At 38.6% G+C, this 19,237-nt stretch overlaps 1 protein-coding gene across 6 annotated transcripts in view; it reads left to right on the top strand.

Moving 5' to 3' along the window:
• Nucleotides 1-19,237, top strand: part of ESR1 (estrogen receptor 1) — a 361,874-nt gene that overhangs the window by 167,948 nt on the left and 174,689 nt on the right. For 5 of the 6 annotated variants that reach the window (XM_079147949.1, XM_079147951.1, XM_079147952.1 and 2 more), the window contains exon 4: nucleotides 8,944-9,060. In XM_079147949.1, the coding sequence (XP_079004075.1) occupies nucleotides 8,944-9,060 (117 nt within the window). The remainder of the gene's footprint in view (nucleotides 1-8,943; nucleotides 9,061-19,237) is intronic. The other variant, XM_079147950.1, reaches the window with a different exon arrangement.

The raw sequence follows: 19,237 nt of genomic DNA, 5'->3' as shown, positions 1-19,237 counted from the left end.
TTTCAAGACAGTTTGGCACAAACCCTCACACTCTTTTACTTTCTCCTCCCCCTCCCTCTCGCTCTAAATATTTGGCAAAGGTATTTAAAACTTCACATCTTCTCTCTGCCTCATCTACTTTACCACTCAAAGATGATTAGTACATATTTTGGTATAATTTTTCTTTTAATCCTTCATTTTTTATGACAGTCATACTTTCCCACTTGCACTTAAAAGTCTTTTGAACTCTTAGTTCTATAACAAATTCCCTGCTAGTCTTCATTTTCTTTTTATTAGTGGGCCCTGACAAAATCACCGCTTGAACCTGTTCTTCCATAACATTTTTTTTTCCCTTTGGTGACAATGAATAATGTGCTTGGCACTACTAAAATAAAGCATCGATCCTGAGACAGGGGGATGCGAATAGTACGGGGAGTCCATATTTTCCCGAGTTTAACGTGGGGCAAGATTTCTGTTCCTTGAACAGTCATGTCCAGGAGAGTTGGACTGTGCATTTCATCCCTTTGATGTAAGTAAAAAATATTTGCCTCCCCAAATCCAATATTAGTTTGGATGTTTGTGTATTTTACAGATAATTTAAATAGAAGACAATAATAGCATTGGCTTGGCTATGTTAACTCCTCACATTTTACTTTTGCATGAACTTCCTAAGAATCAGAATACTCTGTGGTCAGTTGTTGTAGAGGATCCTCTCCTCACTCTCTGGAAAGTAGGTGACGGTTCTTGGGTGAAGATCTTGCCCTTTGGGGAAGTCGAACCTTCCATATGTGAAAGTTGTTAGAATGGAAACAAGTTCAACTTCTAAGATGAGAGATCTTGGTTCATAAGTCACCTGCCACTGGATGTGGTGTTACATGCCTGTAATTCCAGCAACTCCTTGGCTGAGACAGGAGGATTGCAAGTTCAAGGTCAGCCTCAGCAACTTAGGGAGTCCCTAAGAAATTTAGGAGACCCTGTCTCAAAATAAAAAATAAAAAGAGGTGGGCACGTGGCTCAGTGGTTAAGCACCTCTGGGTTCAATACCCAGTTTTAAAAAAATAAACAAAACATCTGCCACTCACTTGCTGTGCAGCTTTGACCAGACTATAAAACTTCATCATAATTTTGCATTGGTAAAATGAGGATTAATATAATTCCTTCTTCATAAAGTTGTTGAGGGATTAAATGACACAATTCATATAATGTCCATTGCCTGCCACATAAAGTTCAGTAAGTAAAAGGGTCAATTTTCCTAGAATGGCCAGAGAAGCCCCTGACAGAGTCTCCAGACAGGCAGTGAGTACAGAAGAGATGAGTCCCTTCTGAGGAATTCCATTTACTGAAATATCAATTACAAAATGCAGGTGCTGAGGTCTGGCTGGTTGCTACCTTGTGCAACAGAATCTGACCATTCCCCAGTGTGCTCTTTTTTTATTATTATTTTTTGATTCATTTTACATAAATGGGGTATGACTTTCATTTCTCTGGTTGTACCCAAAGTAGAGTATGATTACACCATTTGTGTAATCATACATGTGCACAGGGTGACGATGTTTGCCTCATTCTATTATCTTTCCTTCCCCTTGCCCTCTCCCACCCCTCATTTCCCTCTACACAATCCATCCTTCTTCCATTCTTCCTTTACCCCACCCCCCATTATTTAGCATCATGCATTTATCAGAGAAATCATTTGGCCTTTAGTTTTGTGGGATTGACTTATTTCACTTAGCATGATATCGTCTAACTTCATCCTTTTACCTACAAATGCCATAATTTTATTCTTCTTTATGACTGAATAATATTCCATTGTGTATATGTATGTTTTCAAACGTCAAGGCTCAGGACTATGTGTTTGACATGTCTCATGTACCTTAGCATCTAGAGACTAACGCAGATGTTTCCCTACTTATGATAGTTTGATGAACAATTTTTTGATTTTCCAATGATGTGAAAATGATATGTATTTGATAGAAATACTTTGATTTAGGAATTCCAATCCCTTCCCTGGCAAGGCACATGTGGTCTGACACTCCTTCATGATGGTGGGCAGGCCCAGCTGGCCACAGATCCTGGCAGGCACATGATCACAAGGGCAACGACCGACACTCTGCAGCGTGTGATGTGCTGCTACCTAGGATGCTTGGTAGATGAGCTGTACTACATGCATTTTTGAATTATGATATTTTGAATTTATGATAGGTTTTTTAGGCTGTAACCCCATCCATGGTAAGTTATGGAACATCTGCATAATTTACTGATAAACAAAAATGTCAGGGACTTCCTTTGTCAAATATTAGTAGGATCCTGTTTCCACATTAATTTTAAAGCTGTTTTCATCACTCTATAAATACATAATGAATACTTGTGCATGGAAACAAATCCAGATTTGATATCTTATTTGGCAATTTAAACTATTTGTATACAACTCCTAGATACTTCAAATTCTAATAATCTTGTTAATTTTATGCAAATAACCAATAAGAGCCATTAATAAAGAGAATAGAAAGATAACTAAGCTTTATAGATGGCAGCTAAATTTATGGATCAATTAGGCATAAGAGAAAAGGATTTTGAAAATAAAATGTTACTGTGTTGGAATTCTTCAATTAGGTTCTTGGGCAGGATTAGTACAATTGGTTTTTATTTGATGTGTGGGTGCTTAAAATTGGACAGTTAATTTATCCTTGAGAATTCATTTTGGTTTACATGCCTTAAATATGAACTGTTAGCTAAATGCTTACATGTGTTGATAAGAAGTGTTAAGTGTTTATTCCTTAATGGTGCAAATGTTTCCCATGTTTTCATAATTAGCTTCTTGCTTAACCTCATGAGAACCTCCTTGATTTTAATGCAGAGTTTTTTCGGAGTACTGTATATAATTTTAGTGAGCTCTCCTATAAAAAAAATCATAAAATAAGAGTTGATGTCATATATTTTGACGTTTGGGGGTCATGAATTAAATCCGTGTGGGTGCTTCCCTAGGTGTGTTGTGGGCTGTAGTGCACCTTGGAATGTGTCAGTTGGAGTTAGGGACATTGGAAAGCCCCTTTCCAATACAACTCTGACCCCACAAAGTAAGGAAGGAATCAAATGGGGGAAAAACAACTACACTGTACACTTATGTCAGCAGACCTGTATTATTGAGAAAAAATGATCTTTAGATTTAGAGGCTATGATCAAAGCAAATATTTTTAATATCTTCATGTTTAACTATTAAGCCCTGAGCAGAACACTTGAACTTTAGCTTCTCTTTTAAAAGAGACACTTAGCAGTCTGTAGATTTTATGTGCAAGAAACCCTTCAAGCAAGATGTTCATTTTCTCCTCTATTCCTTTGACTTTGTAATTTATTTATGAGGATTTAAATTTACTTTGGAATGTAATAGCATAGACTTATTATATTCACAAATAAATCTATTCTATGGAAATGGTCGTGAGGAGAAAGATGAGCCAGGGGTAATCTTGTAGGATTTTGTAAAATCATGAAACAGATATTTTTAAGAAGTTAAAATATGCAATGAAATGGAATCAATAATAAATGATCCACATTAACATGCATGTGTAAGCGGATTATTAGAGGGTGTGCTAGTTAGCTTTCAGTTACTGTAATAAAACACTTGAGTTAGTTAACATAAAAAGAGGATGGGTTTATTTGGGTTCCTAGTTTCAGAGGTTTCTGTCCATGGTTGGTTGGGGCAACCAACCATGCTTTTGGGCCTGTGGTGAGGCCACAAATCATGGCAGGAACAAATGGTGGAGGAAGTTGCTCACCTCGGCTGGGAAGCAAAGAGGAAGGAGTGTGGGTCCCAATATCCCTTTAAGGGTAACTTCCCAATGACCTAACTTTCTTTCACTAGGCTCCCCCATCTCACAAACTGGCGACCATGCCTTAAATGCTTGGGTCTTTAGGAGACACTTAATTCAAACCATAGCAGAAACAACACTATAATTTGAGAACACGTCTCTATAAAGAACAAGTTTTCGAATAATTAGAGTAGGTTTGATTTTTTCAAGCAACCATAAAATCCACTCATATCAGTGAAGTGTCAAATTTGAAATCATAGTGAAGACAATTCCTGGGTTCCACATTCTCTGATGAACCGCTCGTTGGCCCTTCTCACCTGGGAAGAGCTGTGCCTTTGTGCTAATGTCTGGCCCCCCGCAGTGTTGAAGAGCAGCCCCCGTCCCTCCCCACAGCTGCTTTCGTGTTCCTTACTCTTGTTCTCATGGGCCTGAGTTTTGGGGTCCTGAGGTGAAGCAGTCATTGTTTTGCTTAGGGTCATCATCTTCTCAGTCATTGCTTTCTTTTTTCCTCATACCTTTTTTTTTTTTTTATTGGTGCATCAAAGTTGTACATAATTGTGGTATTTGTTGTTACCTAGTCATATGTGCACACAATATAACAATATAATATGGTCAATATCATTCCCCAGTATTTCCCCTTTTCCTCTCCACCTCCCCTCCCCTAGCCCCTCTCCTTTATTCCACTGATCTCCCTTTGATTGTCATGAGATTCCGTCAAACTTCATTTTCCTTTTTCCTCTATAGCTTCCATACATGGGAGAAAACATTCTGAGTTTGACTTATTTCACTTAACATGGTAGTCTCCAGTTCCATCCATTTTCTTGAAAATGACATGACTTAATTTCTCTTTATGGCTGAATAAAAACTCCATTGCGTGTACACCACATTTTCTTTATCCATTCATCTGTTGAGGGCCACCTAGGCTGGCTCCATACTTAGGCTATTGTGAATTATGCTGCTATAAACATGGGCATGCCAGTATTATTGTAGTAAGACGACTTTAATTCTTCAGGATAAATACTAAGAAGAGGTATAGCTGGGTCATATGGTGGTTCCATGCCTAATCTTTGAGGAAGCCCCATACTGATTTCCATAGTGGCTGTACTGATTCACAATTCCACCAACAGTGTAAAAGTGTTCATTTTTTCCACTCTTCCTCAGCATTTGTTATTGTTGGTCTTGATGACTGCTGTTCTGTTGGTCATTACCTTCTTTATAGACCCTGATATGAAGAAGCCTGTGCTCCTCAGACATGATGAAGGAGGAGGCAACAGAGCATTTGTAGTTTTCTTTGGGTCATCTGACAGATAGACTCACTAAACTCCGCTGTGTGCCTGGGAATATGCTGGGCACAAGATGAGTGGTGATGCGTGAGACTGATATGGTCCTTCTTCACCAAGCCTAAACCCATCTGGGAATTGAGGAAAGCAATCAAAGCCAACGTGGTAGGCGCTGATAGGACATAAACTAGGCACGGTTGGACGGGCAGAAAAGATTTCTCAGAGTACTTGAAATCTTCTCAAGTACCAAATGGTGTACTTGAAAGACAAACAGGAGCCCCTGCTGCCACGAGTAGGGAGAGTGTGTATCCACAGGAAAAAAAGAGCCATGCAAAGTCCTGTGAGTGACAGGAGCCTGCTGTGTGTGGACAGAAGATGTGGCTGAAGCTGGGTGTGACTTAGGGAGTGAGGAGAGAGTCCTGGGGAGGAGCTGGGAAGAACCCTGTGAGCTGTGTTGGGTTTTGGGATTTTATCCTTAGACCATGGAGAATACCAATTCAGGATAAGTGGTAGGATGGTGTGTGATATTGAAAAAAAGTCATTCTGGCTATATGGTGGAGACAAGGGAAAGTTGGAGGCAGGCGACCACAGTGTGCTGTTGTGACGATCAAGGAGGGAGACGGCACAGACACCAGTAGTGAGGGTGAGCACGGGGAGAAATTTGTTCTGCACTTGCGTGTGTGTGTGTGTGTGTGTGTGTGTGTGTGTGTGTGTGTGTGTGATGGGGGTGTGGAGGGAGGGTCCATTGAGGAGGAGGGAAGATCTAGAATAACACCAATGATTCTGGTCTCGTGGTGGGGTAGCGGGTATGGACACATTGCTAAGGCAAGAAGATAGTCAGTTCCACTGGGACACATTCATTCTGCAGAGTCTGTGAGTCAAGTCTGCATGGACCGAGGGCGGGTAGACATAGAAGTCTGAAGTTGGGTGGGGAGACTTGGTTTGACATGACAGTCAGGGAAGTGCTGAGGGAAAGGAGGTAAAAGGGAAGATCCATAATAGCAGATTTCTCTTAGGCTACTGCTTGTTTTATTTGGCCTGGGTTTGTATTCCTTTGGAATCTCTGATTATGGGTCATTGCTTATTTTCATAACTAACAAATGCAGACTTTCTGGTGATGATAACAAAGAAGAAAACAGCTGCTACTGAAAGAGAGAAATTAAGGGAAGGAAAAAGAAAAAGTCAAGTGAAAGGAATTCAGACATACTGAAGGTGAAGTCCATGTGACTCCTCTGCTGCCCTGGGGGCCTGGGGATTCTTGTGCATAGGTGGCTTCTTCTCCCCACTCTTCTGGCTTCCTGGTCATTTGACATTCCTGCTCTTCCTCCACATCCTGTCACTCAAACCTTGGCTCCCCCAGAGGCTTTTCATTTTTATTCATTTTTGATCTTTACCTTTGCCTTGCTGGGGATTGAGCCCAGCGTGTGGTGCATTCTAGGCAAGTGCTCTACCCCTGAGCTACATTCCCAGTTGCCATTTTTGTGTTCTGGTGGACAAGAAAATAGTGATTATTATTTTTCAGAACCATCACCTGAACATAACACCGCAGCTTTAGCCTTTAGTCACATGTGCGCAGGATCTTGGGTCTCTTCAGTAAAAACACTAAGGCTGCACTGATACCATTGGTGCAAGTTGGTTTTTAAAGAGGTAAATATACTTCAAAAGGATTTCTGAACTATTGTTTCCACAAGATCAAATAATGAGATTTTAAGAATTTCCTCTTATAGCAAATTAAATCAATTGCCTTAATAGCACACACTGACCAAGTTATACTCATTAAGGAAAAAAATACTACTTTGTTGTCATCTTCTTCTGATAATAGTTGTTGGTGCCTTTTGGTTAAGAAGGACATAACTTTCCTATGTTCACATACGAATACACCTCCAGTGAATCTCCACATCATGTACAACCACAAGAATGGGATCCTAATTAAATGTTATACTCCATGTAGGTGTAATATGTCAAAATACACTCTACTGTCATGTATAGCTAAAAAACAACAAGTTAAAAATTCTAAAAAGAAGAATTTATTTTAATTGTAGATATCAAATCTGTGCTATTAACTGTTTCTTCTAACCAGTTTATCAGTGTTTTTTAATGTATTCCAGGCAGGAGGAAATCCAGCATTGTCAAAATGGGTTTGCATTATGACATGATTCTGTTGTGCATCTGTTTTTATTCTTGTTAAAGAATGAAATCAACTGCACAAATCCAGTGCATTTTGTGTATTAAGCTTGTTAGTTGAAGAATTTCACTTACTTCTGTAAAGATAAGCATCTCCAGTGGATGACAAATCCAATCAGGAAGTCTTGCCAATTGGCCTGTGATCCAATTCATCTCTCCCTCTTCTGGCTTGCGAAATACCTGCTTTTTGGGGAGAAAGCAAGTCAATGTAGTATTTGATTCAAGTCATTATTAACTTAATGCATATTCACTTTTTTGAGCTAAAATATGTGAACATATTCTGAATAAACCCCATAAGAGATCAAACAGTAAACATTTCTTTAAAGTACCAGAAAAATGCACCTTTTGCTTAGAGTTAGCATCTGCCCAAATTTTGTTTCTAGCTGTATTACTTCCACAATTTGTCCTTATTAATAAGGATGATTCTAAAAATAATAACTCTGCCTGGATATTTGAGGCAGTGTGTGGTCTCTTGCCAAAGTTCCAAGTTTACAACTCAATTGAATAGTTTGCTGGTTTCTATTAGCAATAGAAGAATGCAAATGTTAATTTGATCTGAAGCCTGTTTATACAGTAACTTTTATAATGTGTATCTAAAGATGGAGAACCAAGTTTTATGAGGCCATCATTTCTTGTCAAGTCCCCACTCCACCCTTTTCTAATCAAGTTTGACCCTCATGTTGAATAAAGAACAAAGAGCACTGGCTTAAAACCTTTCACTACATGTTGCATCTTGCCCTTACTAAATGGAAAGATAGAGACCTTAGCACAGCATCTGAATTAGAGGGTGGAATATATACATTCAATTTTGGGGGAGTGGGGAGAATGGGAAACATGTTTTTAAACAGTGTGTATCATTTCCTTAGTCTGAATTCAGGACATTTCCCTAAGAAAATTGGACTTAAATAAAAACATACTGATACTGATTACTGAAGCTTAATGTTCTGCACACTACAAACCAGATTTCTCTTGATGGATAAAGAAGCGGAGGTGACTTCTCAATCTTAGAGTAGAAACTCCCTCTGAGCAACTGGATGCATGCACCTAGACATGTATTCTCACATTCAAATCCTAGAATGATTTTATGTAGTGGACACCATATTGTCTCTAGTTTGGAGAGGAAGAAGGGGAGACCCAGAGAGGTTCAGCAGCTTGCTCAGCAACCTCCGGCGAGTAAGTGACCAACTTACTCAGGATGAGCCCTGTGGACACCCAGTACCTCCCACTCGAATTTTGGAGTTCCTTGTTTCATTTGAATATCTAATTGAAGATCCTTTAATTTATGTTTTAGGAAGGGCCACTTTGGAACACATTATCAAAATCTGATTTCTAACAGCTCTGTTTGGACAATTTTATTGAGTGGTCCAGGTGAAAACACAAAACCAAACCCAAACATCTCACCCACCGAGGACCTTGACCTTGGGGCACAGGTGAGACATGGTGCAGCTCTACTCTAGGCTGTGTGAACTTCCAGAAGGCGAGGCACCCGAAGAGTCCTGGAGCAATCTGCTGAGGTAGAAATTAAGTCCAGCAGAGGTTTCATTTACACTTAGCATGGAGAGAAGAAGGGCAGTTCGGGTGGGAACTGAGAAAGGCCGAGTTAATGATATGAACACATCATCTAGCCATTTCCCTGTAGATTCTGACTGGCTGAAGTCCCTGAAATAATGTTAATTCTGTCCTCTTGCTTTTCATAGGGCATAATGACTACATGTGTCCAGCGACCAACCAGTGCACCATTGATAAAAACAGGAGGAAGAGCTGCCAGGCCTGCCGGCTCCGCAAATGCTATGAAGTGGGAATGATGAAAGGTGGTAGGTACCCCGCTGTGGCACCCCTTCTGGCTGGCCTTGCCTACTGGCCAGTGCTGGTGATGCCTGTTTGCATAACCACTGGCAATTTAGTGTGTTCTAATTCATATTGTCCCCCTATTTCTCTTTTCAACAAAATACATTTTTTTTCAAAGCACTTGGACATGACCGGAACTAGAAATTCTAACATGCCATTTTGTGTTTCGTATTTTCAATGTAAATAATCGTATTTTAAATGAAATGTGTGTGGAAGTAGTGGTGGAGGAAAAGGAAGACTGCTTGATGAATTATTCTGGAAATATTTTTCAGTTCCTGATTATATTGCTAATGCTAGAAAATATCTGGAGGTAAACCTCTCCTCATTCACACCTGGTCACGTGAGAGCTAAATACCTAATGTCTTGATGTACCTTAGGGAATTTGAATTTCAATGCGAAGGGATCATTCGCTTTTGGAATTCGAGTCAAGCAGCACGTTTTATCATCTCCGTGCTGGGACAGTGCAGTGATTACTGAGTACTGACGAATCCCCAGGCTCAGGATTGATGCCCACATGCTTACTTTACCTCTGTGGCTGTGGGAGTGTGCATCTATGTTTTCCTGTCTCCTCGTGTTCGGTCCTCCAGTTTTCTTGTATGGGGATCTGGAGTCCTTTTCTGGGGGTTGTTCCATGCTCCTGTTTAAGGAGCCTGATTGATCCCCTTGTGTTCTCGGGAATGTCATCTTGAAGAACATTGCTTCTGGTTTTGGATAGCCTTCAAGCATAGTTGGGGAGAACAAATAGGCACTGTGTAATTAAGTCCTGGATGCATTCAATGTTCCGCAGTGATACAGGAGGCAGGGAGGGGTCAATGGCCTTGCCGTCTACTGACTTCCCTGGGGAACGACTTTCAGAAGCAGGCGAGGTTTGGGATGATCTGAGGAGAACCTGGTTGCAATGAAAAAGAACAGTGACTTTGCAAATACAGGGCAGCTAACTTTTTAACTCACTCGGACCTGAATGAAGGGAAAGCAGAGGGAAAACCAAGAATAGGGGTCAGGATGAAGGCATGCTCAATCATTACCAAGCTTACAGAGAAAGAAGCCTTAGTTCCATGGTCAGGTTGAAATTTTGAATACAGCATTTGGAATAAATTTTCTTGGTGAAAAGATGAAATGTTGAATTTAAGCATTGTCGGAGATGTGACTATATGTCTTGAATGTCTGAAAAAGCAGCTTTTAATTCAAAGCGTAATTAATTCTAAGAATTGAACAGCTGCATTCAGAAAATGACACTTTGAGTAATAAATGGATTAAATATTTAAGGAATTAATTTTTCTTTGTGCCATTGGAAAATTAGTCATACTTAAGTAAGCTCACAAAAAGCTTCTTAAGATAACTTGATAAATGACAAAAGATAACGGCTACATAAGAAAAGTTTAATTTGAGACAACAGAGTCCAAGTGTAATATTCTTCTTTGGCAGTTGTAGGTAGGATAAGCCAGGATTTTTATTGCCTCTAAAAGCTGAAATAATAAACTTGTAAAGAGGCCCAAAACATTTTTTTTTTTAATTTGGTGGTATTCATACATTGACTTCATAAAAACAATTCTTTTTTTTTTTCTAATTAATATCCAGATACAGTCTGGCTACAGAAATATAAATTATTCATCCTTGTTTTTAATCTAACAAGAATTCCTATTTGTAAAGTCATAAAAAAATCCTTCTCACTGTTTTCTAATAGAAATCTAAATAGTTTGATGCTACCTGGATCATCTGCATGTATACACTTGTATATTTATGACCATAAAATATGTACCTGCGTAGTTTTCTGGGGTTGCCATAGCAAAAATGAACTGTGTGGTTCAAATGATAAAAATTAATTTTCTCACATTGTTGGAGGCAGGAAGTCCAAGGTCAAGTTGGTAGGAAATGTGTTCCTGGCCTAGGCGTCTCTTCAGGCTTCTGTTGTCCTCATGTGGCCTTATCTCTGCTGCTTGCTTCTGGTATATTTTCCTTTTCTTATAAGGATGCCAGTCCCTTTGGATTTGGGGCCCACCCTTATGACTTTATTTAACCCTAATTATCTCCATAAAGATAGTCAGATTGGGGCTACAGTTTCAACATATAAATTTTGGAGGACACAATTCAGTACATAACGGGCTACCATAACAATACCAGGGACCAAGTGGCTGAAATAACAGAAGTTCATTTTCTCACAGCTCTGGAGGCTGGACTTCTGAGATCTGTGGGCTGGTGGGCTGGTTTCTCTGGAGGCCTCTCTCCTGGGCTTGCAGAACCTGCCTCCTTTCTGTCCTCACATGACATTTTCTCTGCCCAAGCACCTCTGCTATCTCTTCTTCGCATGAAGACATCAGGCATACTGTGTTAGCACCTTGCCTTTATGACTTTGTTTAATCTTAATTGCTCTTCTAAAGACTTCATCTCCCAAAACAGTCATGTTCTGAAGTCCTACGAGTTAGGGTTTCAATATATGAATTTGCAAGTACATCATTAATTACATAACAATATCCCATTGAGATTACTCAATGATTGTTCAGTATTTATCCACATATAATGAAAATGTGTCCTTTTGGAAGTTGATCTATATTCATGAGTTTTGATTCAAGTTTTATCATAAAACCGTAGGCTGTAAGAACATCACATTTTAGTTATATGTATAAAGCGCCTGCCATAAAGCAATATAATTTATTGTATTTTTTTATAATATGGGATACTGCATATAACCTCATGGCACCTTATGTAACAACTCTTCCAAAATCCCACTGAATAAAGACTTAATTTACAACTGGAAGTGCAGTTATAACTAACTATAAAATTTGCAGTTGTAAAAAACAGCTGCAATTGAATAAATCTTTACAACATTTTCCAATTGGTTTCATTAACAATCTGGTTTCTTAACTAGGCTAGTTGCCAATTAGAATAGTGAATCTCTATATGAAATAAAAAGTCTGGCTTCAGAGAATCACATAACCTACCTTCTGCTTTAATAGCAAGGCTGAATGAATTTGTGAAGATGTATTCCAAAGATCCAAGAGAATAGGATTTATCCTCATAAAAAATCAGTTTTAATCTGTTGATTGTGTACTATCCCCTGGCCCAAATTCCATGATTAGATTTGCTTCTGAGCTATAATAGTTCAATGAGATGAGGGAGTTAAGATGTGCCTGAGGGGGCGTTTTTCCATCTTAGTGTGTGTATTTTTCTTCTTCATCTGCTTCCTTCCCCTTCAGCCTTAAAAATGCAGATTAAATAGTTCAGGAATTTGTCTTTCTTTGTACTTCTTGAAAATTAATTCCTGTTCCTCTGCATTAAGTTGGATCCCTGTATTCTAGCTTCCACAGCGGACGTCTCTGAGACCCCATCTCAGTTGTTCAGAGTCTGTCTTCTTCTCTAGTTCATAAACTCTTTGAGGCAGTCTGAGATTCTTTCTGTCCTGTTGACTGGTATAGCACTAAACAAGTCACAAATTGGCGTTCAAGAAAAAAAAAATTTTTGCAAAAGTTAATTGACTTAATTCATTGAAATAGTATCTGTTTAGGGCTTTTTATATGCAAGCTGTTATGGATAAAGTGAATATGAATAAGGCCCGAGTCTCTTCCATCAACGTCCTCACAGTACCAAGAAGACTCCTAACAAAAGTGCATTTGAAGTGGTAAATAGAAATCCAGAAAATTTGAGACTTGACTAGCTTGAAAAACGGCTCAAATAATGAAGAACCAGAATGGATGTACAGAGCTTTAGCCAACTTCTCCTGGGTTCAGCCCAACCCAGAACATTACTTAGCCCATCTGACTTCCAAGGTATATTGTTACCCATGAGTTTGACAAGAAAAGGGAATACTGACCCCTCCCCAGACAGCGAGCAAACCCCATTAAAATCACTTTTATGAGCTTCACTGCTCTTGGATGTAAGATGAGATAATTTCTACTCAACCAGTTTGTCATGAAGATCACAAATCATAACATAGGAAAATACTCTACAAATTTAAAGTACCATACAAGAATTATTTATCTTTTATGTCAAAAATAATTCTTATCTTACTTAGGAACATCATGTCTGAATGCTGCTATTTTTTTTTTTTTCAATTGGAAGAAAGAGACAATTTCATTTCTTCTACTAGGTAAAATTGTTTAATTCCTTTGTGAAGAATAAAAACCTAGACTCAGACATGTATTCTTTTTCATTTCATACACTGGATATAGTTGCAAGATGAGTGAGATTTATTGTCACTTTATGATGCCAGAGATTTATGTAGGTTTATTAAAGTTTTTTTTCCCTACCATAGGCTCAGAGGCATGTTGGTGGCAAGGTTCACATGTCCATAGTCCAGGAAGTTGGCATGTAGGAGTTAATTGATGTGCATGACTCTTGCACTAACTATCCTTGTTGTATTTTGTCATAACATATTCAAAAGAAATTTCAGATAAAGTAGTAATTGTCAGCTCATCTTTTTTTCGATGACATGTTGCAATATAAGGTTTAGGATTATTTCAAAACAGTAAAAACTTAAGCATTGCAATAATTTTACTTTATGTTTGTTTTTATCTCTATATTTACTTTCTAAAGCCTAAATGTGTGTTATGTTGATATATAAAAACATAAAGATTATGCCTATGATTATGGTACACTGTGTGATCTTTTGATGCATGGATACTTTGTTATATGTAAATCAGGTAAATCATATCTATCTGAAACATTCATCCTTTCTTTATGGTGAAAACCTTCAATCACTTCTAGTTTTTTGAAGCACACAATCCATTGTCATTGTCTGTGGTTGTCCTGAGATGCAATAGCACAATAGAACTTCTTACTCTTTTCTAACTGTAACTGATAGCCACTGACCAATCTTCCTCCTTCTACTCTCTCAGCTCTGCTCACCGTGGTCCCACTCTCGGCTTCTCAGATGAAGTCAGCCTTTTCACATTCTATATGTGAGTGATACCATGTGGCACTTGTCTTGCTGTGTCTGGCTTAGTTTAGTTACAACAATGGTCTCTCCGATTCCATCCATGTTGACAAAAACGACAACTTCATCCATTTGAAAGGCTGAATAGTGTTCCATTGTGCATACGTGCCACATTTTCCTTATCTGCTGATGAGTGAATGGACACGTGGGTTGATGGTGTTTCTTGGCTATTGTCATGAAAGCTACAGTGAACATGGGTGTGCGTGTGTCTCTTCAACATCCATGTTTCCCTTTGATGTAAACCCAGAAGTGGGATTGCTGGATCATAAGGCAGTTCAGCTTTTAGTTTTTGGAAGGACCTTCATAGCATTTTCCGTACTGACTGTACTAGTTTATGTTCCTACCAACGGTGTGCCAGGGTTCCACTTTCTTCACGTCTTCACCAGCACTTGTTATTCTTTCTCCTTTTTCTTTTCTTTTTATGAGCATGTTAGAATTTTACATGATAGCTTCATTATGCTACATTCGTATGTGCACACAACAAAATTTGATCAATCTCATTCCCGGGTACCTTGCCTTTCCCTCCCCTCCTTCATCCCCTGATCTGCTTGTTGCTGATCTCCTGTCTGTCATTGTTACTGCTATTTTAATTAGAGCACTATAATTATATATCTTTATGATTCATTGTGGTGTATTTGCTACATACATAGACATGGCGTACTTTGATAGCTTCCCATGTACTATTGCAGTACTTCCCCATGGATGCCCTTCCCCTCCCTCTTGATCCCCTTCCTCCATTCTATTGGTCTTCCTTCTGCTTTCATGAGTCCCTCCCACTTTTTGTTTTTCTATATTCCTTTCATTTCTGTCTCTCTTTAGCTTCTGCATATGAGAGAAAACATTCGACCCTTGACTTTCTAAGTCTGGCTTATTTCACTTAGCATGTTTTCTTTGCTCTGCAGAAACTTTTCAGTTTGACGTAATCTCATTTCTCTATTTGTGCTTTAGTTGTCTGTGCTTTTGGGATCATGTTAAAAAAATATGTCCTCATTCCAATGTCTGGAAATGTTTTCCCTATGTTTTCTTTTAGAATTTTCATAGTTTCAGGTCTTACATTTAGGTTTTCAATCTATTTTGAGTTGATTTTTGTAACTGGTGAGTGATTGGTAGGAGTCTGGTTTCATTCTTCTGTGCATAGATAACCAATTTCCAATTTCCCCAGCACCCTTATTGGAAAGTGTGTCCTTTCTCCAATGTGTATCTTTAGCACCTTGGTTGAATATCAGTTGGCTGTGAATGTGTGGGTTCATTTCCAGGCTCAACATGACAAATCAATAAATGTGATATGGCATATCAAATGTGATTCAATTTATCAATGAAATAAGGACAGAAAACATGATCCTCTCAACAGAGGCATAAAAGATATTTGGTAAAATTTAGCATTCTTTCATGACGAATGAAGCGTGGAAGGAATGTACCTCAGCATAACAACATTCTTCCAAATGAAGTATGGAAGGAATGTACTTCAGCATCACAAAGGCCATATATAATAAGCTCACGGCCAACATAGTACTGAATGGGAAAAGCTGAACTCTTTCTAAGATCTGGAACAAGACAGGAATGTCCACCTTTACCACTTTTATTCAAAATAGTGATGAAAGTCCTAGTCAGAACATGCAGGAAGAGAAGGAAAGAAAAGGCTTTCAAGTTGGAAAAGAAGGGTCTGATTATCACTGTTTGCAGGTGACATGATCTTATATGAAAGAAATGTCATAGAAGACACCAAAAAACTTTTGGAACTAATAAACACATTCGGCAATGCTATTAGATACAAAATTAACATACAGAAACTGATAACTTTTTATATACTTTTGGCAAGCTATCTGAAATAGAAATCAAGAGAGCACTCCCATTTACAGTAGCTACAAAATTTGAAAAGTCTAGAAATAAATTTACCCAAGGAGGCGAAAGACAGCTATAATGAAAACTATAAAACATGGATGAAAGAAACTGAAGAGGACACAAAAAATTGAAAGATATTCCTTGTTTATGGATTGGCAGAATGAATACTATTTAAATGTCCATACTACTCAATGCAATTTGTTGACTTGATGAAATCTCTATCAAAATGACTTTCTTCAAAGGCATAGATAAAACAATCTCAAAATCTGTACAGAACCATAATAAACCCCAAATAGCCCAAACATCTTTGAGCAGAAAGCAGGAGACTTTGTATTCCCTGACTTTAAAACTTGCTGCAAAGCCATAGTAATCAAAACAGCTTGGTATTGGTAATGCTACAGATTTGAAGTAAGGTAAAAGCATACTACTCGTTTAAACGGGGAAATACAGGCATGAATCTAGAATAACACAAAAGCCCAGTGAATAGCTGGAAAATATAATATTTCCTTGTTGTTTAATATTTATCACTACTATAATTATTTTTGTTGATGAAATGAACTCTCAAACCAGGGATTGGTATTTTCCTTTAATCCTACATTAGCTATCTTGTAACTAAAAATAAGTTATATTAATAAGTTATTAATAATAATAAGTTATATAAATAATAATACATAATTTATTATTAATATTAATGATGCTAGAACCAAATCAATAATTAAAAGCAAGTATGAGGCCCAGTGGTGCATACCTATAATCCCAGCTGCTTGGGAGGCCGAGGCAGGAGGATTGCAAGTCCAAAGTCAACCTCAGCAAAATTGAGGTACTAAGCAACTGAGTGAGACTTTGTCTCTAAATAAAATACAAGATAGGGCTGGAGATGTGGCTCAGCGGTTGAGTGCCCCTGAGTTCAATCCTTGGCACCCCCTCCCAAAAAAACCAAGTGCAAATTACTGTTTTTGGATTGCCCAATACTTGCAAAAGAATTATAGCTGCACGTTAATCCAAGTTTTATTAAGAGGGAGATTTGGAAGTTGATTTTTAGGACTCAATTTAAAAAAAAAAAAAATGTTAAAGAAAAATTAATCCTCCTTTACTGAAGAGATCCTGGTTGTTTTAAGTAGCAACCTACATATTTCTGATATTTTGCTTCACTTTAAATCTATCAAACTCTTCTTCCACAAACAGAAGCAATAGTCAATGTATGAAACAGAAAAACTGATTTGTTGGCCTCTCTTCTCCCAATATGGTGTTTATGAGAAACCTTTTTGGAACTGAATGGCTCCAAGGAGCACAATTTGCAAACCACTGATCTAATGCAACCCCCTCATCTTCTGATAAGAAGACCAAGGCCAGGAAAGACTAAGTGACTTGATCAAAGCTTTGAATTGCTTAGCAGGAGAATTAATCCTAGATTGAGACTCAGAGTTCTTTTTCTTTCTAGCACCTCTTTTGCTACCCCTCACTTTTAGCATGAAAAATATTGATTAAAAATGTGAGTGGCATATAAATAAGTTAATGCACACAAACACATATACATATCCAGAGAAAAGAAATCCAGAATAAAATAAGCCATCTAATTCTATTCTTCCAGATACCAGATGACACCAAGAGTCAAGTAGTCTGTTGACCTGGAGGCTAAGGGAATCTGGCCTAAGAGGCTCACAGCTCTCCTGTGCTCAGCTTCCATGTCTGCCTTAGTTGTCATGGCAGCAGTGGTGGTAGCAGCAGGTGGGGAATGTGTCAGGACTCACTCTGAGTTGCAGAGTTTAAAGAACTGAGTAGGTGGGCAGTGACCACACTGGGGTCAGAAAATAGGATCAGTGAGAAACCCAGGTGCAAAAACTATAGTCATACAATTCCAAGGAGAAAGGAAGTTTTACCTATCCAGTAGGTTAGCTTGGGTGAAAAAATAAGACAAGTATTTAGTTTTTCTCTCCAAATCTTGGTAAAAATGGAAGAGATGACCTGCTTTGTTCTGCCCTTGACTGCCTAGGGGCAAAAGCAGGTTGGCTTCTGTGACTGTTGGTTCAGTTGGGTGAAGTGTGATGGAGCCAGCACCATGATCCTTGTAAGAGCAGTGTGATCTTTGGATATTGTAATGTAGATCCAGCAACTTTCTTACAAATGTGACCAAGTGTGATGGGATTAACTCAAAGATTGATGTCCTACTGACTGTTTTGCCAACTGCTTTTGTCAAGGTCACCAATGACCTCCATGTTGCTCAATCCAGCTGTCAGTTCTCAGCCCTCATGCATTTGACAGAATAGATCATTATCTCCTCCTTAATGCACACTCTGGACTTGACTTCTAGTGTAGTACACTCCCTTAGTTTTCCTCCTATCCTCTTCTTCCTTCTAGATTTTCTTTGCATTTTTCTCCTCTTTTTCATAGTCTTTTAATATTGGAGTGGCCCATGGTCTAGTTTTTGTATCTTTTTTCTCCTCTGTCTTTTCCTTACCTCCTTGGTGATATCTAGTCACATATGAATACCATTTATTTGCTGATGACTCTTGAATTCATACCTCCAGCCCTCTCCCTCTCCCATGTCACTGACTGTTTGTGCATCTGCTTATGGATCTTCCTCTCTTGGATGTCTAGATAATTATAGAACCTCAGACTCATCTCATCCAACTTGAATCCATGCTCTTTCGCCTCAGTAAAGCCTGGTGCGTAATCTTTCCCATCTTAGCTAATAATGCCATGTTTCAAATGACTTAGTTCAAAAAATTTGTGTCCCCCTTCATTCCTCTCCTCCTACACCCCACATTCAGAAAATTATGGTGACCGTACCTTCAGAAGTTTTCAAAGTCTGAACACTTTTACTCTCGCCTGTTTGATGTGAAACACACCATCGCCTTTCTCCCAGTTTATCATTTATTTCTTCCCCTACAGACTATTCTCCCTGCAGATACATTAAAAACATATTAGATCTGTCACTTCTCAAACTTTGAGTGACTTCCCCTCTCAGTTGATGTCATAATGACCCTTAGACCCTATGCCATCTGCCTCCTCTAAATTCTCCTTCTTTCTCCTCCTATGACTCTCTCTCTTGCTAACTCCATTCTATCCCTGTGGGCCCACTTCCATTTTCCTCTCTCTGCAATGCCAGTGCCCGTGTATATCCATGTGGCTAACTCACTTCCCTCCAGGCTGTTCTCCATTATTACTTTATCAATGAAGCTTAACCTATTCTGTTGATAATTCAGTGGGTTTCCTCACATCCGCCCTTTGTGCCCCCCCATTTTATCATTAAAGGATGTTGAATTTTGTCAAGTGCATTTTCAGATGTATTGAGAGGATTATATGAGTTTTGCCCTTTATTCTGTTAATGTAGTAAATTTGTAGATTTGCTTATGTTGAATTTTATTTTT

Source organism: Sciurus vulgaris, assembly GCF_902686455.1.
Source record: "Sciurus vulgaris genome assembly, chromosome: 7".
NCBI classification, from domain to species: domain Eukaryota; kingdom Metazoa; phylum Chordata; class Mammalia; order Rodentia; family Sciuridae; genus Sciurus; species Sciurus vulgaris.
Note: the sequence above shows the minus strand (reverse complement) of the source record. Positions and strands in the feature narration are given on the sequence as shown.